This window comes from Harpia harpyja, chromosome 1, assembly GCF_026419915.1.
Source record: "Harpia harpyja isolate bHarHar1 chromosome 1, bHarHar1 primary haplotype, whole genome shotgun sequence".
In the NCBI taxonomy this organism is placed as follows: Eukaryota; Metazoa; Chordata; class Aves; order Accipitriformes; family Accipitridae; genus Harpia; species Harpia harpyja.
The window spans coordinates 45,801,015-45,823,588 of record NC_068940.1 but is presented as its reverse complement, the minus strand read 5'-3'; the positions used below and the strand labels follow the sequence as shown (position 1 = coordinate 45,823,588).

Sequence of the window (22,574 nt, the reverse complement as noted above, 5' to 3'; positions counted from 1 at the left end):
ATAAAAGAGATTTTGCAGGACTGCACTTTTTTAGTAGGAAAAAGCAAGGGCTAGGCAAGTATGTGGCTTAGGAAAAGCTTACCCTCTTTTTTTCACTTGCACAAGTAAGCTATTCCGAGCTGCTGTACGATTTAACCTCTTGAGTTCGTAGCCCTTCCCTGTGACGAGAGAGGGAAACACGGAGGTGGTTACCAAAATGAAGGGGTGAAGGGTACAGGCCAGGGATGGGAGGTGGGGCAAGAGAGCGGCGGTTTTTTCCTCCCTTTCCTCCCTTTTTCCTTCCGTGCTTCGGCACAATAAGCGCTGGTACTCTCCCGAGGTGATTTGCTTTCAGCTTTGTTGCTGCGACAGCCAGCCTGAGGGACAGCTCGGTTGTTCTCCGAAGGGCGGGGGTAACAAACGCCAGCCCTTTCAAAGCTGGAGGCAGGGGATGGGATGGGCAGGAGGTCAAACCGAGTGAAAACTGCTCTCTGCCAGCAGCTCCGCCTTGGTCTCAAGCCCTTCCCGGCTAACCGATCTCGGCACAGTCAGCGTCTCTCGGGTGTCCTTGAGAGGCCCGGGGGCCGTTGGCAGGGAGGGTCAGAAGAGGGCGAGGCGGCAGCGAGGACCTGCCCGCCCCGGAGGAGCCCGGGAGCCCCAGCCCCTCCCCGCCCGCCCCCTCGGCCGGCTTCGGGCCGCGCTGCCCGGCGGGGCGGTGCCGGGGCGGCGCCGGAAGGCGGGTTTGGTTCCGGGCCGCGCGGCGCCACGGACTCGCTGTGGCGGCTGAAGCGGTTCGATGCCTTCCCCAAGACAAGACCCTGGAGGACTTTCGGGTCAAGACGTGCGGGGGCGCGCTGGGTGAGGGCGGCCGGGGGCCGGCGGGCGGGCCCGGGCCTCGCCGTGGGGCGGCGGCCGGCGGGGGGGCCTTGCGGGCCGGCGCTCGGCGGCGGCGGGCGGGCTGAGGCGGGACTGAGGCGAGGCGAGGCGCGCCCGGCGGGGCTGACGGCGGTTCTCGTCTCCCCGGCAGTGACGGTTGTCAGCGGGCTCATCGTGGTGCTGCTTTTCTTCTCGGAGCTGCAGTACTACCTCACCAAGGAGGTGAGTAGCGGCGGCGGCGGCGGCGGCGGGGGGCCGGCCCGGCCCGGCCCGTCCCGGCCCGTCCCCGCCTCGCGGTGCTGCTTCTGGCCGGGGCGGCCCTGCGGCCCGGGGCGGCCTGCCGTGCCTCCGCCCCCGCGCCGAGCCGCCGCCTCCTCCGCCGCCTGCTGCGGGCTGCCCACGCGGCAGCTTCACCCGCCGCAGATCTGCGTGGGGTTTTTTTCTTTCTCCGAGCTGGTGGCCTTGAGGCCGGGAGCGGGCTGCCCTCCCCCGAAAGCCGCTTGGCGCCAAGGGTGGCTTGTGGCTTCCTGTAACGCTGTGGCAGGAGAGCGTCTCAGAGTCTCTTCTCGCTGTCTCTGCCGCCTACAAGCAGGCAATACAAAGGAAAGCAAGCAAGCAAGCAAGCAAGCGCGAGAGCCCCCGTGCCCACCGCAGGTTCTAAGATTCCCAAGTTACTACCTTTCTTAAAAAAAAGCGTTAGAAACGGCAAGCGCTTGGCTACGGTGGGAGGCAGCAGCTCAGGTGTCTCTTGAATCCCACGTCTTAAAAATCAGCTGGTGAGCCAGAGCAGTCGAGGGAAAGAAAGAGGCCTTTTGATTGTCTTCCAAGTGAAAGAGGACTCTCTGTTTTTCCCTTGTGCCTAGGTTCATCCGGAACTGCGCGTTGACAAATCAAGGGGAGCTAAACCGAAGATCAGTCTCGATGTTATTCTTCCGCACGTGCCTTGTGCTTGTGAGTCAGCCTTCTGAACGTTGGGGATAATTTTCATACTTGCCGAGGGCCCGACAGGCTCGGTGTGCCCGGTGCTTCCGAGTGCTGCACTGCTGCTTGGGCCACGGACAGGGAGGAATTGGTGATCCCTGGTGGTTACGCAGCGATTCCAGGCAGGCCCGCTGAGCGCTTAAACCAGCGCTTCCAGGCAGGCTGTATTCTGTTTCGAGATGATACGTGAGGCTAAGGTATAAACCCGCTTACGTTTCTGTTTGGTGTGGTACTTTGTCAGAGAGCTCGGTCATACTGAAAAGGCTGGCACAGCGTTCGGTGTTCGCTTGGGACTCGAGATTTGACTGTACTGTTGCTGAAACACTTTAGAGTCTCCTTTGGAAGTTACTTGGCGAGGCGCAACTTTTCCGTGGTTTTTGTACTTCAGTTCTGACTGTAGCGCCAACGCCACGTGATAACCTTTCTCCCAAGTTTTTAAAATCGGAGTGAGCGTTAGTAGTCGGATTACCTTTTAACTAAATTCCAAACAAAGCTGCAGGGTGAAGTGAGGGAAAATTTTGCAAGTCTTCCTGCGTACCGCTGCGGTGCACGTTATCCGACTGTCCGCTAATCTTCCCTGCCTCTTGTTCTGTTGCGGTAATTCCTTTGGGTAGTGCGTTGGGCTCTAAAGGTAGTGAGTCTGACTTCCTTGTGACCACCCGAGATATTGTTGGTCTTTGCCTTCCTCACGTTTAAAAGGGCGCGGGAAGGCCAGAGAGTTTGGAAGCCCCTGCTGTTTTGTGCAGAGAAGCTGTCAGTCTTCTAAGGGAGCCTGTAGCATGTAGCCGGCAAGCGCATCACGGTGCTTCGATACCAGGCCGAGACCCCAGACCTTCTCAGTCTTCTTTGTGAAGAGGGGTCACGAGGAAGTGTGGTGATGGTGAAGGGGGAAGGGTGAGGGGGTAGAGGTAGGAGGCAGCTTTCAACCAGTTTGAAGCTTAACTCCTGTACTCCTGGCAATGGTTATGGGCTTTGAGGGGTTTGGTTTTGGTTTCTTTTGCCTTAAGTGCATTACCTTTCAGGGTAACGCTTTCTGGGCAGCTGGAAACAGTCCTTCTGGTGCACCAAACCCGACCCCGTATTTGGAAGGGTCGTTCAGGGTGCTGCAACGTGCGTTTTATTCCCTGTACGTCACTCGTCCCCAGCCATACGCGCTCTTCCGCTTTGGCACGTTCTTATCGCCCTCGCTGAAAGAGTCTGTATTTTCACTGGCTGAATGCTTCCTCAGCCTGCCGCAGGCCATAACAAATGTGTGTTTATAGACCACTTTCCTTGCTCACTGATTTCAGAGTTGAGCATCGATGCCAGGAACGTAGCAGGAGAGCAGCAGCTGGATGTAGAGCACAATCTGTTTGAACAACGTTTGGATAAAGCTGGCAATCGTGTGACCCCGGAGGCCGAGAGCCACGGTAAGGTGCTATTCTGCCTTTCTTGGGTGGACGCTCTCGTTGTCTTTCCATCACCGTATGCCTGTTTTGAGATTCACGGGAACAAGTGACAGCTGAAGAGCATTTAAAGACCACAAGCTTTTGAAGAGTTTATAGCACGCAACTCTATTAAACTGGCAGATGGGGCGAGCTCCTGTTATACTGGCAACTTTTGCGAGGCAGATCTTTGCCTAGTCCCTCTGAAATTACGACGAGGACTCACGGATGCATTTCAGGAGTAAAGCTGCTGCATGAATGGTCTTTTACGACTAGGCATCAAGCAGCTGTTCTGGCAAAACTTGGCTTGGGTTGTGCCTTTAAATCGCGGTGGGCTGGCAAATGGGACGACCTGGTTAGAGGAAAGAGCCTCTCTCCAGGGAAGGCTCCAGTGACTCGACCCTTAAGCCCAAGCTTGCACCTTACTACGTTTACTTTGTGTGTGTTAATGCCTACCTAGATAAATATATTTTAGTTGGTTTATCGGTTACAGGTTGTTGTAAGCGGTCCTTGGCTACGTAAACCTCTCCTTTACATTCGTTTCGTGTTGTGACTCATCGTTGCGCTTCGATACAAACCAGAAAGGGTTCTGGCAAAGTGTTGCAATGTAACAGTAATACTGTCCTGACTTTTCCTTTCCAAAACACGAGCTCCTTATTACTTTTTCGGGGAGATGGTGTAGTTCTACGTGTCGGCGTGAACTGAATTTGTTGATTTGTATCACTCGGATTGAACTTTTCTGTTCTTGAAGTTGCAAGGCTAAACTAAGCCAAGAGCTGAACGATTGGTAGGTACGGGAGTTTCTCCTGCTGCCACGGGAATGTGGTGATAGCGCTGTTACTGCTGTGTTCGCTTAGCAGCCTTTCTGTATTCAGAGGTTGTGGCGTTACAAATGTAATGCCCGGGGACAAAACCAGCTTTTCTGTATCTAATTCTCTGTTAACGCATGTAGGCCTCCTGCCTTACTTGTGTTGCCAGTCTCCATTGGCATTACTCCGTCGGAACCGGTTGCTCTGGCTCCTTGTGTAATCAATGGAGAGGAGGAGAAACTCGTAAGGAGCAAACGGTCTCGCCTGGAAGAGGCATTTCAGAAGAGATCAGATGCATTGCAGGCAACAAGCAGTTTCTTCCGCTGTCTGGAAAAAGCACGCGGCTAGTTTGGTTTCCATCACCCGTGTTGCAGGTTAGGTCAGAAGTATCCACCCGTCTTCATTAAACTCTGCGATTATCAGTTTCTATTAGTAACGCTGACCTTCAGTCAGTTACTTAAATGGCAGCTGTAGCAGTATTGACCTTAAATTTAGTAAAGCATACCCAAATTTTACGGAGTAGCATCTGGAGGCTTCTCCTAATCATAGTTACATTAAGATAGTTAATAGCTGGATGATTTCTATGGTAGGTTGCATTCTGTGCTTGGGATGTCGTCTTACTCCTTTCCATTGAATGACAAGACATGATTGAATTCTTTATTGGTGGTTCTTATCGTTTCCTTCCTTTTACCGTGGACAGAGTCTTCCAATTTCACGTATCGTATCTGCGTGCAAGTTGAGGACCGTGTCAGCGGCAAGAAACCCTGCGGTGTAGAGTTCTATGCACTGCAGTTTCTTTATAGTATCCGGACTGTGTGCATTCCCTCTGGATGCTGTCTCTGCGACAACTCAACAGGCAGCTACTGATTCCATTTAAAAAGCTGTTGCTGGTTGCTGTGTCTTGAAAGACTCCGTGTATCGTACAGGTGTTCTTGTTGAAGTGGCGGGAATCGTGGCTTTGACAAAGCGTCGCGATTATTTAGCTGTATTCTTCCTGACGCTGTCTTTGAGTGTAATTACGAGATTAAAAGCCGTACCGCTTTTTGAACAGTGAATTCTTAAGTGCGCTTTCAACTGCTTTGAATGTTGCGAGCTTTAGAAAGAAAGTCTCGCACGGTTGTTTACTAAAGGGGATATTTTCCTAAAAGCTCTTATTTGCTTGAGCGTCACTGCCATAAAGTATGTGATTAAAGAAATAAGGGTAATGACTGATTTTGATGCCCGTTTCATAGTTTCCAACTAAAATCTCTTTTTTCTGTGGCTAGTACGAAATACAGACGTGTTTAATGCTCGCTTCCGTCCGCCTGTTATACCCCCCAGTCTCAACAGACAGGGCCCTGATAACGTTTTATCCCCTCAGCAGTGTCTGACTATGTACCTTGTCCCCTTCCCCAGCGTTAGTGATCCAAGGAGCCACCTTTTCAAGGCTTATAGAGGGGAGTGCAGCCACGCCTGGATAGCGAGCCTTAGAGGGCTTTTGTAACGCAAGAGACTTGGTCCTGTCCTTCAGGGTTTGTGCGTTGAAACGGCCTGCTTTTAAGGGGGCCTCTTATTATAAGAGCCAATGGTTTTGTCCCTCTTCAGCCTTCTGCACGTAAGACCATGAATTTCCCTGAGTTCGTGCCCCAGCCGTACTGCGGCTGCGCATTCAGCACACACATGGCACAGACGTTGTCAGAATCGTTAAGTCACGAAGAAGGTAGAAATTCCTTGGAGACTTCTAGTGAGCAGGGGTTAACGTGTGTGCCTTGTCAGCATTGTCATCCTGGAGGACTGGGTGCCAATTTTCCATTCGGGAGACTCTGGCTCTGATCTTGTTTCACAGCAATGTGTAACCGTGTTCCCTACACGTCTTGGGACAGGATTGTGCGTTGTGCACTGTTGCCTGCTGTTGCCTGCTATTTAAAATTTTGTTTGTGTAACAGGTCCTGTTACAATTGCCGCCATTTACTGTGCGACATTGTCTGAAGTAGACAATGTTTTAGCAAAGCCTTTAGGCAAGTAACATCTGATCAGCGCTCCAGCGAGGCTTACAGATAGCCAGTTCTTGGTATGGAGGGTGCGTTTGAGAAGACAAATGCCACTCTGCTTCTTGGTCTTACTTCGCACCTCAACAGGCTCTGCGCATACCGTTCCGGGTGGGCTTTGGGTGCAGGACGCGCAGCTTCCGACACAGAATCGTTGCGTTCGTGTGTGGAACAGTTATTGCGCCCAGAACGGAACAAGAGTACAAGATAGCGTTTCTAGTCACGCCTCGTCGCTTTGCATCTTCTTTTGTCTTGGAGCTGGGGAAAGAAGAAGAAAAAGTGTTTGATCCAAGTTCTTTGGATGTGGGTCGCTGCGAGAGCTGTTACGGGGCAGAGTCGGAGGACGTGCGGTAACCTTTACACCTTTTTGTATCTTCTTAGCACTTGAATTAATACAGTTATGTTGCACGCGTGTTTTTTTCGAAAGTGTCTGTGAAGGTCTGTGCAATGAAATCCTCCTGGGCCCGTGTTGAGAGAATGATGAGAACCGTTGTGGTTTTGGTCTGCCTTTGGAAGCTGTGCTCACGATTGTTAAGACCGTGCAGAGTTAGGTTGTCTAGTTTGTGCACGTGCCTGTTTAAGGGCAGCGCAAATTGCACTACCTTTGCAGCAGCACAAAGGCTGTATCTCATCAAACGGCATCTTTTCTGGGGTTATTTGGTGTCCAGAGGGGAGCCGTGTAAATTATTTCACCGTTACGTGAGCCGTCTTGGAATGAAACCTGGTTATGGCTTTGCCTTCTCACTTCTGCTGCAGGCTTTGCATCCTTACGGGAGCGAAGACCAGGCATTTATCGCTCGCACGAACAACGGGTGTCATTTGGTGTTTCTCATTCCTCCTACCTGCAAAGAATTCTTCTGTAAGAATGGATCCGTGGTAGCCCATAGGTTCTGGACTGTCCCTCGCTCCTATTGTCTCTGTAGTGACTTGGTCTGTCCCATCTGTCAAGTTGCGTCCTTCCGCAGAGGTGTTTGCATCTTGAGGGATTCATGATTCCAGGCTTCAGCTTTTTCTTTGGTCCAGAAAAAAACACAGAAGCAAAGAAAGAAAACTCAGTCTCCATCAGTCGAGGACGCCGTTTCAGCGTGGAGGAGATCCAAATCCTCTGGCGGATCACCTGTACAGTATTCCTTCCACAGAGGGTGTTTGTGTGAGCTCACTCTTAACTTCTGTCCCAAAGTAGCGTCTGCCGGGGAATTAACCGTTTTCATCCCCACACTGAATACCGGAGGCTGAGATTCTTATTTCATCCTCAGCAGGCTTTCCTTTTTACGCTGGTAAACTCCTTTCGGAGTTTGGTTGTCTCGGTGCTGAAAGACGCAAGGTCTCACCCGTTTCTGTGCAGACGGACAAGCAGTTTTGCAGTTGTATCAAGCTCGTTTTGGAGACCGCAAACGTGACGTTTCCGTTTGTCACTGGGCTATAATCCGCCAGAGCTCAAGTCGTACCGGTTGCTGGGAATGCCTAAGGTTTGTCAAGCAGCCACCTGGAGGCTCTCCGTACCTTCCATAGCTTCTCTGTACCACAAAACCTGCTGTTGTAGAAGCCCCGCCAGGGACGTAGCATGTGGCAAAGTGGATCGAAACTGCTGTGTGAAGGATTCAGAGGCCCATCTCTGAGGAGGTGTAAGTCTATGACAGTTATTGGTTAGTCATGCAGAGCGTTGAATATACGTGAACGGTCTTCCGAAACAAACAAAAAAGGAGGTTACTTAACCTCCTTTGAGGTATGTCGTCCAAACATAGGTTTCTCCTGCCCCCCCATCCTTCCAGGTATTCGCCTTTCTTGGGATCTTGCAGCAGAAGGAACAAAACAGCCTCGTGGTACGCTGCCTTCTCTGTGCATCAGGTGTGACAAAAGCAGCACAGGACCGATTAAGAACAAAAACTTGTTACCCAGCTTTGAATGTTAACATGTTGTGAATGTAAACCTCGAGTGCACTTCTGGATAGCTTTGGTTGCTCCTAAAATGACCTTTCTGTTCCCTTAAGAACTGGGAAAGAGTCTAAATATAACCAGCATTGTTATCTGGCGTGCTGCTTTAGAGCTCACTTAACGTATATGGGCATGCCACTGTGTTTTTCCTTTTAGCGGTTAATGCCTGCATTTTTGTTTCTCTGTAGATGATTGCTTGTCCATATATTAGCCCTTTGGCTAGCTAGGGAGTCATTTTATATAGCCTAGAAAGCACACTGGCAAAGCTGTTGCTCTTCCCCTTTTTGGTACGAGTTTTAAGCGCTGCTCTGTCTGAATCTCTGTGTCTTTTCATTGTAAGGATCGGAATATTTCTCTCTTCTCTCCTGCTCTGCTCGTTTTTGCAGTGCACGCTGTTGAGAGTCAGTGTTGCTGTATCCTTCCCCCCCGCCCCGCCCCGCCCCCAACCCGTTTTACTACAGAGCTAACCAATTTCTGTTACTTGCTGTGCGCATAAATCTCCTTTGGGAGGAGCTGTTGATCTAGGCTGGGATCGGAGAAGATTTCCTGAAAGCTGAAAGGAGAGCCGTGCCAGGTCACTCTTCTGTGGTAAAGGAGGTCACCAGATGGAAAAGGTTGAGAATCTTTGTCTTAAACGATTTTAACATATCAGCGTTGGAGATAATGTGCTGGGGGATTATTAGTTGCTCTGTGCAGATAATGTAATTGAGGAGGACGTGGTGACGTGTTGGAGCGACTTCTGCCTCTTGAAGTCCGATGGGGTGATGATCTCACTTAATCTCATTTGTACAACAGGCTAGAGAATTTCTCCTGGGAATTCGTGCACCAAGCCTGCTAATCTCGGAATGCTCAGTAGGAGTTTTTCCGAGGGTTCGTTAAGCCATTGGATTTTTTAAAGGTAATCATAGAATCATAGAATAGTTTGGGTTGGAAGAGACCTTTAAAGGTCGTGTAGTCCACCCGGCCCGCCCCCTTCCCCGCAGTGAGCGGGGGGACATCTTCAAGTAGATCAGGTTGCTCAGAGCCCCGTCCAACGTAACCTTGAATGTTTCCGGGGATGGGGTGTCTACCACCTCTCTGGGCAACCTGTTCCAGGGTTTCACCACCATCATCGTAAAAAGTTTCTTCCTTATATCTGGTCTGAATCTACCCTCTTTCAGTTTAAAACCATTACACCGTGTCCTGTCACAACAGGCCCTGCTAAAACGTTTGTCCCCGTCTTTCTTATAAGCCCCCTTTAAGTACTGGAAGGCCGTGATAAGGTCTCCCCAGAGCCTTCTCTTCTCGAGGCTGAACAACCCCAACTCTCTCGGCCTTTCCTCACAGCAGAGGTGTTCCATCCCTCTGATCGTTTTTGTGGCCCTCCTCTGGACCCACTCCCGCAGGTCCATGTCTGTCTTGTACTGAGGACCCCAGAGCTGGACGCAGTACTGCAGGTGGGCTCTCCCCAGAGCGGAGTAGAGGGGCAGAATCACCTCCCTCGACCTGCTGGCCATGCTTCGTTTGATACAGCCTGGGCGTACGGTTGGCTTTCTGGGCTGTGAGTGCACACTGCTGGCTTTTCATCCACCGGTACCCCCAAGCCCTTCTCCGCAGGGCTGGTCTCAATCCCTTCATCCTGCAGCCTGTATTGGTAGCGGGGGTTGCCCCGACCCAGGTGCAGGACCTTGCACTTGGCCTTGTTGAACCTCATGAGGTTCACATGGGCCGACTTCTCAAGTGTGTCCAGGTCCCTCTGGATGGCATCCCATCCCTCAGGCGTGTCAACTGCACCGCTCAGCTTGGCGTCATCTGCAAACTTGCTGAGGGTGCACTCGATCCCACTGTCGGTGTCATTGATGAAGATATTAAACGGTATTGGTGCCAGTACGGACCCCTGAGGGACACCGCTTGTCACCGATCTCCATCTGGACATTGAGCCGTTGACCACTACCCTCTGGATGAGACCGTCCAACCAATTGCTCGTCCATCAAACAGTTCACCCATCAAATCCGTATCTCTCCCAATTTAGAGAGAAGGACGTTGTGGGGGACCGTGTCAAAGGCCTTACGGAAGTCCAGATAGACGACATTTGTAGCTCTTCCCTCGTCCACTGGTGTAGTCGTTCCATCACAGAAGGCCACTAGGTTGGCCAGGCAGGACTTGCCCTTGGTGAAGCCGTGCTGGCTGCCTCGAATCACCTCCCTGTCCAACATGTGCCTTAGCATAGCTTCTAGGAGGATCTGTTCCATGACCTTCCCAGGCACAGAGGTGAGGCTGACCAGTTGGTAGTTCTCAGGGTCCTCCTTTCTACCTTTTTTAAAAATGGGTGTCATGCTTCCCTTTTTCCAGTCACCAGGGACTTCACCCGACTGCCGTGCCTTCCCAGATATCACGGAGAGCGGCTTGGCAACTCCATCAGCCAGTTCCCTCAGGACTCTGGGATGCATCTCGTCAGGTCCCATGGACGTATGTATGTTCAGGTTCCTCAGGTGGTCACGAACCTGATCTTCTCTTACAGTGGGAGGGCCTTTGCTGCCCTAGTCTCCGTCTTGCGGTCCACCCCCTGGAGAGGTGTGGGAAGAGAGGCTGCCAGTGAAGACTGAGGCAAAGAAGTTGTGGAGTACCTCAGCCTTCTCCTTGTCCCTTGTAACCAGTTTGCCAGTCTTGCTCATCAGGGGGGTACGCTTTCTTTGACCTTCCTTTTCGGGCTGACATACCTGTAGAAGCCCTTCTTGTTATTCTTTGCGTCCCTTGCCAAGTTCAGTTCCAGCCACGCCTTGGCCTTCCTGGCCCCATCCATCCCTACACAACTGGGCAGCGTCCCTATACTTGCCCAGGATACCTGTCCCTGCTTCCACTGCCGGTGCGTTTCCTTCTTGCCCTTCGGTTTGACCAGCAGGTCTCGACTCATCCATGCAGGTCTCCTGCCTTCCTTTCCTGATTTCTTCCACCTGGGGATCGAGAGCTCTTGCGCTTTACGGAAAGCGTCCTTAAAGATCGGCCAGCTCTGTTCTGCTCCCTTGACCCTGAGGGCAGTTTCCCAGGGGGTCCTATAGACTAACTCCTTGAAGAGCTGGAAGTTTGCTTTCCTAAAATTCAGGGTCCTGACTTTACTCTTCGCCTGACCCGTATCCCTCAGGACTGCGAACTCCACCAGTGCATGACCACCGCAGCCCAGGCTGGCTCCAGTCTTGATGTCACCGATTAGCTCGCTTGCGTCGGTGACCGACAGGTCCAGTATCACATCTCCTCTGGTCGGGCTGTCTGTTACCTGGCTTAAGAAGTTACCCTCAGTGCGCTCCGGGAGTCTCCTGGATTGCCTACAGCTCGCCGTGCTACTTTTCCTGCAGATGTCGAGGTGGTTGAAGTCCCCCAGCAGGACAAGAGCCTGCGAGCACGATGCCTCCTGTAGCGGGAGTAAGAAGGCTTCGTCAGTAGGCTCCCCTTGATTGGGTGGCCTGCAGTAGACACCAACCACGAGGTTGCCTTTGTTGCCTCGGTCTCTAATTCTTACCCTAATCATGGTGATTACAGGTTGAGATGTGATGTTTTGAGTCGGTAACGTCTGGTAGAGGGCTCAGGCTCTCGGCTTTGCTCACTCCCTCTCCTCGCTGCAACATTTTCTGTGTTGCTCCCTGCCTCAGTCCCCTTTTCACGATGCATCCTAATGCCGCTCCTCATCTTCCTGCCGCTGCGCTCCTGCTGTAAGATATTTTTCCTCCAGAAAATTCATCCCCAGTTTGAGAATTGGTGTCCTAGCTCACCCTGGAGCAACGTGTTTGGGTAGCTGTGTCTTGGGTTTCTTGCAGCCTTCATGTGTTGATTGAGAGAGTCCTGAGTGGCAGTAAGTGCTGTTTTGCAGGTAAAGGACTGAATTTTGGAGTCCAGGGAGGCTCTGTGGTTGTTCAGGTGAGAAATGCAAGATGGGGCGGAGTCTTCAGATAGACAGCAGTTCTTAAAACGGCGTTACTAAAACGGTGAAGAAAACTAGGTTATATAAAACCAGACAGACTTCTTGACAAACTTAAGAAGTTTTACAGGTCTCTTGATTTTACCTAGCTCGGCACTTAGCTGCAGTTACGGAAAGGAAGGAATGTGTTCATGTTTCTTCAGAAATACCAGTCTCTGGTCCTAGCTGACAGTGTCTTAAGCTCTTCTGTTCTGTTTCTTCTCTAAGCAGGCTAAATAGCCTGTTGTTTTATGTTAAGCAAACTATGGCTAGCTACACGTTTATGTGCGACCTAGGGTACATACGCACGTGCTTGGCATCATCCTCAGTGATCAGAGATAAACCGACCTGCGGTCTAGTGGAACGCTGTTTTAGAAAGTGAACATGTAAATCGTGCGTTTTGGCAGAGTTGCAACTCATTTATTGGAGAAGAGTTTTATAAAAACTAATTAATTGGCGTTTTATCTGTGGAAGGCGTGGCGGAGCACTGTGGGGAATTTTTGTTTTGGATAGCCGTAACTGTTAAAGTGGGTCACGCGCGATGTAAACCTAGTGTAACAGGTTAGGTAATGGCTGGTCTTTGTCACGTGCTGCCCTTGCATTTCTCTGGTACTGCGCTATTACTGTAAGATTTGTCAGCCTTACTAGTACTCAGCTCCCACTTCAGAGGCTAACGAATGTGAGACTACCCAAGCGTTAAAGCTGACGTGACTAACCTTACTCTGGAGCGGCTCTGGCTGGAAGAACAGCCTCACATAAAGCAATACTTACATTTTGGCCTGTTAGGTTCTCTGACGTGGCTCATGACCGAAAGGAGGGTGGAACAGGAAGGAGCCATCAACAGAAAGACGGGGGGACAAAGACTGTTTTATTCCTTTGGCAGTAGGTCCAGTTTAAATGCAGATCCACCAGAGCTGGGATCTCTGTAGCGCTTTGTTATTAACTGAAGGTTAGCCTGCTGGTGTCTGTACAAAAGGCAGCGGGACTTGACACTTCACTGACAGCCAAGCCACTTAACTCTTGCCTTAAGCGCAAAAAATACCGCGGCATGAAGCAGGGTGTTGCTGGTAACCGTTAAGAGAGATGGCGTCGCATAATCCCAAGGCCACTTCTCCCTTCTTTCCTTTCCCTGCCCACCGTTTCACATCTATTTCCAAATGTTTAGTGGGAGTTTCTTTTTTAAAGCCAAATGAGTTCTTTGATCCAGTTGCCAGCCCAGGCACACAAACCACTGTGCTAGTGGCAGTGATAGGTCTGCACACTTGTCAGAGACAAGCCACAGGAATATCTGAAGCCAGTGCAGCTCTGAGCTCTTTGTAATGCAGAACCATTGCGTTAACTGCAGTGACTGCAGCCTTAGTTTCTGAGCATTGAACGTTTTAACTGTGAAATGCAAGGGCCTCTCCCTACATCAGAGGCGTTTGGAGGAGTATAGCTTAGGCTTAGCATTTCCTTTTCTGACTGTACGTTCTCTGTTTTGCATGTATATCTCTTTGGGTTTATAAGGGGTTTATAGGGATACAAGTAAAGCTTCTGGTGTTTTATTGAAAGCTGTTAATGGAGAAAAAAAAAAAAAAGAGTTCACAGCACACTCATGTTAAAGAAATGTTTTAAAGGAGAGGCTCGTTCCAATCAGTTGTTCAGCTTTGCAGCTTGTCTTGTGCTAGGCCATATATCAGAAACCCTTCAGGGGAGCAGCATTCCTAATCTTGGTTAATAGCAGCCCTTGGCGATCTGAGTCCATCGGCTCCTCAAATAACAGCCCACGATTTTTGAAGTGTGTTTTTCTTTGCTGAGGTGAAAGAAGGGCGAGGTCTGGCTCCCTGAGCATGTGAATTTACCTGTTAAAATGCGCCACAGCCTCTGGCTCCTTTAAGATGACTGTGTGCCTTTGGGTAAACCTGGTAGGAGCGATACTGAAATTGAGTTGCAAGCTGTATTTTCATCCTGAGACTGATGCTTCTGGCACTGCATAAAGTCATGTAAGTAGCCAACCGAAAGATATCCCGTTGCCCGTATCTTTGCCAGATCCCTCCTGGGGGCACGTGGTGCTGCCGGCGTTGTCATATTGCTGCGTGCAGGAAGGGCAGAGAGGGGGCAGGCCAAATTCCCCAAATCCTAGCACTGGTGAGAGCTCGCCTTGGCCCCACCAGTGGTTTGCAAATACCCTGCTCAGGCCGTCCCCGCAAAGTCTTTTCCTGTCCCTGTGGGTACTCCGGGCAGCCAGTAACAGGGCTGATAGGCAGAGCGCTGAGAGTTGCTAAGATGAGGATGGTTTCTTGAGGGCACTTGGACGTGATATTAAGGCACGTGCTCTGCTCAGTGGTTAGTTTAGATCTGCTGTGCCTCTGGGTTTTACAGTAGTTAGAGGAGTTATGCGTGTCAGGTGGCGACTGAGATAACAGTGAAGTTTTCCTGGCTTGCCCCTGGGATCTTGTTTTTGCCCTAGATTAAGCATACATTCAGGTGAGGACTGAAATACCTGATCTGAAGTAACCCCAAGTTAAAGTTACTTTTCTTCACTGTAGCAGTGGCTAGTCTAAGTCAGGAGGGGAGTTTTATCTATCACATGCCCTACTGGAAGCAAGAGAGAAACGCAGGTGATTTTCTTGCCATTTTAGATCGCAATGGAAATGAGAGGAGCTCCCTTATAAGCTAGCATAAGGTAAATAGATAGGCTCGTTATTGCAGTCTGAACTACGTTGTTAAACTACGTTTCAATTACAGTTGACAATCTGCAGAGCTTTGGGCTTGACAATGTAAGTGTTCCCAAGACGGTGTTCTGGTTCTCTTGGTCTGTTTTCCTTCTGGATTTCCCTCCCTTTGCCACGTTGAGATCCTAGTGTACTGATCCCGGCCGGATTTGGCTTTATGGCTCTGGGCGGGCAGAACCTGGGACCTGCTTTCACACAAGGCTCCGAAGTATGTTCTGGGACATCTGCGTGTTGCTTGGCAAGGCTGTTCCCCTCTTCCAGAGAGCGCCTTGCTCCTTAATCTGTGCTTCCTGGTTTTCTAGGGTTGGCATTTTCACAACTGCTTCTGGATCTGTTGGAGTTTGCCTTGTGCTGGGAGGAAAGCAGATGATACCTGTACCTGTGCCACCGAGGTGCTGACAGCATGGTTCTATGGCAGGGAGAGGAGCGGGCGGGAGAGCCTGCTCTGTAGATGAGAGGGAGAGGCAGCGGGATCTGGGGATTTCCAGCAGGAGAAGGAGAAATTCCACATCTTGGAATCTCCCATGAATAAAAAAGAAGAGCAAGGGCTTTGGAGTTTACTGTTAGGAGGCGCAGAGTAAGGGAGGACCTGTCTCTGTCCCAGAGCCACACTCAGAAACATATACAAGTAATTAACTTTAGTCCCCTTACCTTGCCCCGTGGATGCTGTGCAGTTGTTTGAGTTATTAGCATTTCTGTTTCAGATCAATATGACGCACTATATCGAGCATCTCTCGTTTGGGAGGGATTATCCAGGCATTGTGAACCCTCTGGACGGGACGGATGTCGCTGCGCAGCAAGGTAAAAGCCTGCTGAGAGAAGTCTCTTTTTAAGTGTCCCTATTAGTAGGTGTTAGAAGAGAACAGGAGCAAAGTTCCCAGTCTTTCACGAGAACCCTGACAGCATTGCGTAAAACATGGACTCCTCCACGTTGTGCTCTTTCTGGAACAGCTGCCTCCATTCACGTGGAACAAATGTGCCAATGTGTTTTGATTCTGTGACCTTTCTGAAAGATCTGTCTTTTCAGTGTTCGTGGAGGCACGACAGCAGGTACAGCACATCGTTATTAAGCGCCTGCATCAGGTGTAGTTCAGGGGGAGCCCTGTCTAGCTAGTGTGCACAGTAGGAGGTAACCAGAAGATGCAGGAGAGAGAAAAAATAGTTGGTGGAGAGTCATGTCGTGGTGTCTGCCTGACGTTGGTCTACCCAACAGTAGCAGCTGAACAGCTGCAGTGAAGTTGAAATAGTGCTGATCTTTCCTAGATAGCTCCAGTTTGCTGGCTTGAGAAGGAAGGGCAATTCTGTCCTCATGCTGCTGCTGCTCAAACTCTAATCTTGGTTTATTCACGCAAGCCTGCTTGTGTGCATTTTCCGTGAAAGATCCTGACCGCACCTCTTTATATGCCACTGCAGAGATTAGTCATTTTTTTAGATCCGCTGAAGTCTGCAAAGTGTTAAAGAATTCTCAGTCATGGGTTTCTCTAGGTTTGCTCTATTAACAACTCAGAGTTGGGCCACCGCCACAGTGAATGGCAACCCTCCAAAAGTTTCTCAGTCTTATATACCTTTTTACCACCCATTATCCCAGTCCAAAATCTGTGTAAGTTTCCAGTCGAATCTCGGTTCCCAGGTCTTATCGTTCATCAAAGCCCTTTAATTAGTTCTTGCCTCAGCGCTCTCGTCTTGGCTGGTCCCAGTTCTCATCTTTGAGATTTCAAGGTCCGCCTCGGGGCAGTCGTCTCCTGTTCAGTTTGCCTTCAAGTCCCATCTCTGCACAACTCTGAGAAACCCTCAAGTTGCTCCATTAACTATTACACATCTATCTCTACAAGCTCTGCCTGTTTTGCCAGCAAAGCACCTGCTTCTTGCTGATTTTTCGTCTTTTGTTCAACCTGTCTCTACGGATTAGCTTGACTAGGTTTTAAACCAATCCTTGGCTGGGGCTATACAGGGGGGCAGGCTGGAAACACTGTTCGTGGCCTGTTGAGCAGCTCTGTTGCATCTCCTATTTTCCAGGTAACTCATTCTATTATTAAATCTGTTGACTTATTCTACGCAAAGTTTGTGCTAATAAAGCTTGGAGAGAGAAGTCGTTTGCTTTGAGGTGGTGGTAGGATTGTTGATCCTACCTGAATCCGTTCTTTTAAATTTTTCCACCATCGATTTTAATTCTTGGACCCAAATCAAAGGATGGTGCTTAAAATCAAATACAGAAAAATGAAGAGGCGTGATAATGCTCGATACGATCGTGATGCCCTAGTTTTTCTGAGAGGGGGCCTGTAGCTGGCTGGTAAGATTCTCTCTGTAGGCTGCAGCTTTCCATCCTGGGCCTCGGAGAAGCAGTTGGCACATTCTTGAGGAATTAGGACTGAAGACGTGCCCTGGAAAAGAAGTGGGAGAAGCAGATTGCAGGTCAGATTTACGTTTACTGCAGACCAGCTAAAGATCTTATATATGAGAATGAATAATCTTCTCCTGTTAGGGAATTTCATAGAAAACAGGTTTTCAAAGCGACTCCTGCCTTTCGTTATCCTTAAGAGAACTGACGGAACAGGCTGGTCTGAGGCAGCAGGAGGAGTTCTCCTTTTTTTTTTTTTTTTTTTTTTTTTTTTTTCTTCTCCTCACTGATCCAGGTCTTCCTTTTCATCTCCTGATACTACAAAACCCATGCTTCTACAGGAATAAACTGCGGTGTTAATTGACGTTGATAGAGGATTCTCATTTAGAGTATGTTTTCTTAGGGCTATGCTGTTAAATATAAAGGTTTTCATGTGCTAGAGTAAGAATTTTCAAGAAGTTGTACTGGTGAGACTATAGCAAGATAACTGGTTTGTTAGAAAGTTTTCCATTTAGTCAAGGCCAAAATGCCAGTAGTTTTGGTTTTGGTTTTGGTTGGAACAGGAACGAGATTCACTTTGGCAAAAGGAAAACTCGTGTCAGGCGTTAACTTTACTGTCCTTGAAAACCTCCAGGAGCTGTTGTGCAGAAAGATGTTCCCTGACAAGTTGAACAAAACCAGCTTGTGTTTACCGAACGTGTCGGTTAAGCTTCGCAGCTCTTCACCGGTTATTAATTGTGTCTCTCTGTCTTTGCTTATAGCTTCCACGATGTTTCAGCGTTTTGTCAAAGCGGTCCCCAGGGTGTATATGAAAGTAGATGGTGAAGTAAGTACCTTTTTTCCCTATTGCTTTGGCAAGTGAAAGCCTTCAGACTTTCTCCTCATATTCTGACGCTGACCATATCTGGCCTCTGGTGGAAGCGACACAATCTGTTTGACTTTCTTCAGATCACCACCCCAGCAAGAATAACAATTTCTATGGTGTAATGTTACCTGTAATGTTACAGCAGCGACGAAGCAGATTTCCGCGTCTTCCATCCCACCTAGATCAAAGTGACCACGCCACTTTGATCATGTTCCCCCACGAATCCCTCATAGTGCATGCTCAGGAGAAGTCAAAGCAGCAGGGAGATCCTAAAAATGTTCTTTGGAGAATAACCCAAGATCAGCTTGTCTCCGATTTAAAAACTCCTTTAGCCTCCAAAAGAGCGTGGTCGGATTTCCAGCCCTGCTTTCAGAGTATGCCCTTCTTTTGGGACAGGTAGGAGAAATAAATTACCAAGGAGATACCAGGGTGAGACGAAGATCCTGCGAACACAGACAAACTTATGCTCTCCTCTGAAGCCAGCCTGAGGGAGCAGAAAGAACTGTGATTTCTTTCATTGGTTTGGAAGCGTTCACGTGGGTTGCCATCATCATTCTGTAGGGGATCTCCAGAGAACCTCTTTTTAAAAACCAAACCAAACCAAACCTGGCAGTTATCATTATTTGGGCCCCCGTAGTCTTAGGGCAGCAGAATGATGTAAGCTGTTACGTTTCTTCTGCAAAGAAAACACCAGTAGAGGCAGCAGCTTGACTGTTGTGCAGACTTCACCGCCAGTGCTACCCAGCGTACTTACCTAAGCCTAAGTGAGGAAGAGACGGGTGCCACGTGCCCCAGCAGCTCTGTGAACATTCACGTACAAGACGGCTTAGCTCCCTAGCTGTCTCCCAGGTTTTGGTGCTGTATCTTCTACGCTGCATGGGTGGTCCGTGCCCAGCTTCCCTTTAACACCAAACCAGTTTCCTCTGAGGTGAAACCCAAGTGTGTTTCTGGGGCTCGTTCAGCGCAAGGACTGATCTACCTGTGGATGAAACTACGCCACATTTTGACTCCCTTGTCCTACGCAGTTTTATAACGCTGTGCAAACCCCACAGCACTGGGAACCCTTACCACCTCAGGCTCTTCACCCAAACGCATCCCGCTCTCGGGCAGGTACCACATATCCTTGCAATCGGAACAACATACTACTGCACATCCACGCAGCCTTCATGTTTGCTTTCGGCGCTCTGAAATGTGAATCACTGGCAGATTATTAGTTATGTCGGAGGCTGCGTAGGAGCCACAAATCTGAGGAGCCACACGGCCACGGTAGGTACAATGCAGACCTTCAAGCGAAGCTATCCTAGAGCAGCGTGGGCAGAGCGGTCTGAGAGAAGCCATTGAAAGGTAGGCATAGTTTGTATTTCTTCACCTGCCCTAAAGATTGAAACTGTTTGCGAGACTTGGTTCTCATGTGATAAATCCTTATGTGGACCACTCTTTCTTCAGTCCCCTGCCTAGAAAGGACAAAAAGACCCGTCTGTTCTTTCCTGGAAGTTGGGTGGAAGTTACTTGCTATGAGGTGATATTGGGAGAACCTTCAGACCATGTTTGAAGCTCATTCTGCTTGGGTTCAGGATGCCTCTGCAGTTTTTGTGGATGATTGAAATTCCTGAAGTACAAAGGATAGTTAGTCGGAGCCCTGTTCTTAGGGCCACCTCCCAGTATCCCATGGCTTCTGTTTCTCTTGATGCGATCTCGCACGCTACTGTAGAGCTGCTGTTCAGTTTTCAAAGGACTTCTCCTGTCAAAAGAGTTGCTTTTTATTAGTCACCGGGAGGGGAATCCATGCAGACCGTGATGCTCAGACTTAGGGTAATTATGGATCCAAGTGTGCTGCCAGATGGATGCCAGGGGCTGTGTTATGCATTCAGTACTTGGAACCCCGAAATGTGGAATTTGGTGAAGAAACTGGATAGTATCTTTCTCAGCTTGGATCGTAATTTGTGTCAGATAGCTTATTAGGGATAATAACGTCATTTTAGGGATAATGTCAATAGGGGAACATAATGTCATTTTACAGAAACCCAATTGATTTGCTCTAAGAATAGGACTGGTATGGGCAACGGGTAGAAGAATGGCAGGGTGCAGGAGAATGCTGCAGGGTGATCTTCGTTTATATAAAGATGGGCAATCTGTGTCCTTCTGCAGCCCTGGCACTCTCCTGCCTTTATGTATTGCTTCCGTTTTTCTCACTCTTGCATATATATATATGGCTTTCTCCTACCGGTGCTGTCTCCGGAAGCATGCTTGGGTGGACTGCATTTTGGTGGAAGGTGACGTGGACTTGGGGTTGAGGTCGAGAGGAACAGCTTGTGCCGTTACTTGCCAGCAGAGACCAAAACAGTCCAGCCTGGGGACTGATGCATCACTCATTCTTTGGGCTAGCTGGGGCTTTAACTGATAGCCTGTAGGAAAAATAGACTCGATCCTGATGGTGCTTTTTTTATGACCCTTTGTAAGCACTGTCAGTGCTTACACAAGTGAGTGGGCAGGGCTACACTGCTACGGTTCACTGAACTCATGTTTTAGTAGCCTTTCCTGTTCCTCGCTAACGAAACGACGTTTGCTGTGTTTGTTTCCTGCTAGGTGGTAGGGACTAAGCCGTTTTCAGTTACACGACATGAGAAGATAGCCAACGGGCTACTGGGAGACCAGGGTCTGCCTGGTGTATTTGTGCTATATGAACTTTTGCCCATGGTGGTGAAGCTGACAGAGAAACACAGGTAAGAGACATTTCAATCTACGTCATCACCCTCCATTGATTTTTGCCATTTTGCATAGCTTAAGGCTCCATCCTCGCTTAGACGCGACAGTGCAAATGCCTGAAAGCCATCCGAGCCCCTTCCCAGTCGGTGGAGAGGAAGAGGCACTCCCGGATGCCCTTCTTCTCCGTGTGAACATCTGAAAGGGATTGGGGCTTTTCTGCTACTACCTGAAGCATATTAATTCAACAAGCCATTTGAGGACGATTCTTTGAGCAGAGCACCTCCATTTTCCTGCTGAACTGCTGGAGTAGGTCCACAGTGCAGGCAGACACAACAGTCACAGGGGGAAGGGGCTTCAATCCGTTATCTGTAGCAACAGAACTTCAGGCGCCGAGGCTTCCTGGTGAAAACACCCTTAAGGTGTAACTTGATGGCTTCAGCGGTATGCTCGGCTCACTTGCCAGAGCTGAGCACCGTGTACTTTACTCGCGTAAATCTTACAGGCATTTTGCCCTGAACACCTGCGAAGATTCACCTCCTCAGGGAGACCAGGGCGTACCAGAGCCATAAAAGCACGTGGAAGAGGAGTCTGGCGACTGCTGCTACTGCCAGTACCGCCGTCAAGGGATGCAGTAGGGTTCAGGAGCTGGGATGTACATTCTTACACTGATAAAACAAGCGTCCACACTGTGCTTAGGTCTCCGACTCGGTCCGATACTGGGATCGTGATTAGCACGGCATAGCAATAGGAGACTAACGGTTGCCTGAAGGCTGTAAGCTCTGGCGCTGCCTCAGATCCCCGGAGGCGAGGCAAGAGGAGTAACAGTACCTCCACTCGCCGAAGCAGCGGGTTTGCTAGATGTTTGACTACACCAAGGGGTGGAGTGTGACTGTTCACTCAACTCCTGCTCAGATTTTGGCTAGCCCAGCTCACGCTAAGGCCTGATGTATGCTGGGAGCAGCGCCTTTGGGTTGAAGGGAGAGCACCAGGTAGGCAGCACAGGTGGCCAGAAAGAGCTAAAGGGCCATGATGCAGCCATTAGCACCTGCAGCTGGCTGTCTCCTGCAGCCAGCATCTTTGCCTGGCAGTATTGTCAGAATCTGCTGACTTTTGGAAATGGTATAGACCAGACTTCCAAGCTGGAAGGTATAAAACATCAGCTTAGCCAAAAAGCCTTTGAAGGAGATTCAACAGCAGCTGGACTGCTGAGGCTTTTGTGCTTCACAGTGTGATACAGGGGACGCCCGCACGGTGACGCAGGAGGAAGGATGAGCACTCCCACTAGGGAAAAACAAAGTCTTTTTTTGGTGGGTTTTTTGTCTTTTTTTTTTGTCGTGCCCCCCCCCCCCCCCCCCCCCCCCAATCCCGCGACTTTAAGTGTTACGGGTTGTAAGTTATGAAACGTCATGGCTTGAGTAGTGCCTCAGTGAATTCACATAAGAGAGTAGTCCGGGCAAAGGGGACCGAGCCCTGTTTGTCGTGTGTGTGTGTTGTATTTCTTCACGTGCTCATGAAATAAAGCTTAATTCACAGAGTTCGTTGTCCTGTAAATTTGAACTTTTCTCTGCCATGCCGGTTTTTCTCTCGCTGCTTGCAGTCTGTCCCGTTCCTGCTGCAAAACAGGGAGCGAAAGCTTCAGTCGTTCCACCTATGTATGCCTGGGTTTCGTACTAGATGGGAACTCCTGCTCCAGGGGCTGAAGTTGGAGCTTTTCGTAGAAAGTTCCAGCTCTTCAGTTGGCTTCCCTGGGCGATGGACCTTTTCCACCGTCCCTGCGGTCCCACCCTTCTTGCCCCAGTGGCCCCAGACCCCGCCATCCGACCCTCTGGGCTTTCCTCGCGCTCCTTCTCTCCCAGACTGCACCGGGAGCGCTTTTTGCCCCCAGCGTTCTGCGGGGCCCTTAACGGTCTCTGAGCGGAACGCGCTGGAGCGAAGGGCTGCCGGGGCGGCCTCTCCCCCGCACCCTCAGCGAGCAGCGAGGAGAAGCGAG

At 49.9% G+C, this 22,574-nt stretch overlaps 1 protein-coding gene across 2 annotated transcripts; it reads left to right on the top strand.

Annotated features, from left to right (window-relative positions):
• The first annotated feature begins 668 nt into the window (after positions 1-668).
• On the top strand, positions 669-21,904 carry LOC128143493 (endoplasmic reticulum-Golgi intermediate compartment protein 3-like). Of its 2 annotated transcripts, XM_052790779.1 has the most exons (7): positions 669-837; positions 1,719-1,806; positions 3,126-3,245; positions 15,380-15,476; positions 17,775-17,839; positions 20,465-20,601; positions 21,087-21,904. In XM_052790779.1, exons 4-7 carry the CDS (start codon positions 15,386-15,388, stop codon positions 21,151-21,153), a joined length of 360 nt encoding a protein of 119 aa, XP_052646739.1. In that variant the 5' UTR covers positions 669-837; positions 1,719-1,806; positions 3,126-3,245; positions 15,380-15,385; the 3' UTR covers positions 21,154-21,904. The 2 variants fall into 2 exon arrangements, 1 of the variants encoding a protein (XP_052646739.1); XR_008235767.1 differs by lacking the exons at positions 15,380-15,476; positions 17,775-17,839; positions 21,087-21,904 and having other exon boundaries at positions 672-837; positions 20,465-20,552.
• The last annotated feature ends 670 nt before the right edge of the window (positions 21,905-22,574 follow it).

Bases quoted from the DNA above. Each gene is read 5' to 3' on its own strand.
- LOC128143493 (XM_052790779.1), top strand. From the start codon at position 15,386: ATGACGCACTATATCGAGCATCTCTCGTTTGGGAGGGATTATCCAGGC. The intron at 15,477-17,774 runs GTAAAAGCCTGC...CTTTGCTTATAG, and splicing joins GGATGTCGCTGCGCAGCAAG to CTTCCACGATGTTTCAGCGT. The intron at 17,840-20,464 runs GTAAGTACCTTT...GTTTCCTGCTAG, and splicing joins ATATGAAAGTAGATGGTGAA to GTGGTAGGGACTAAGCCGTT.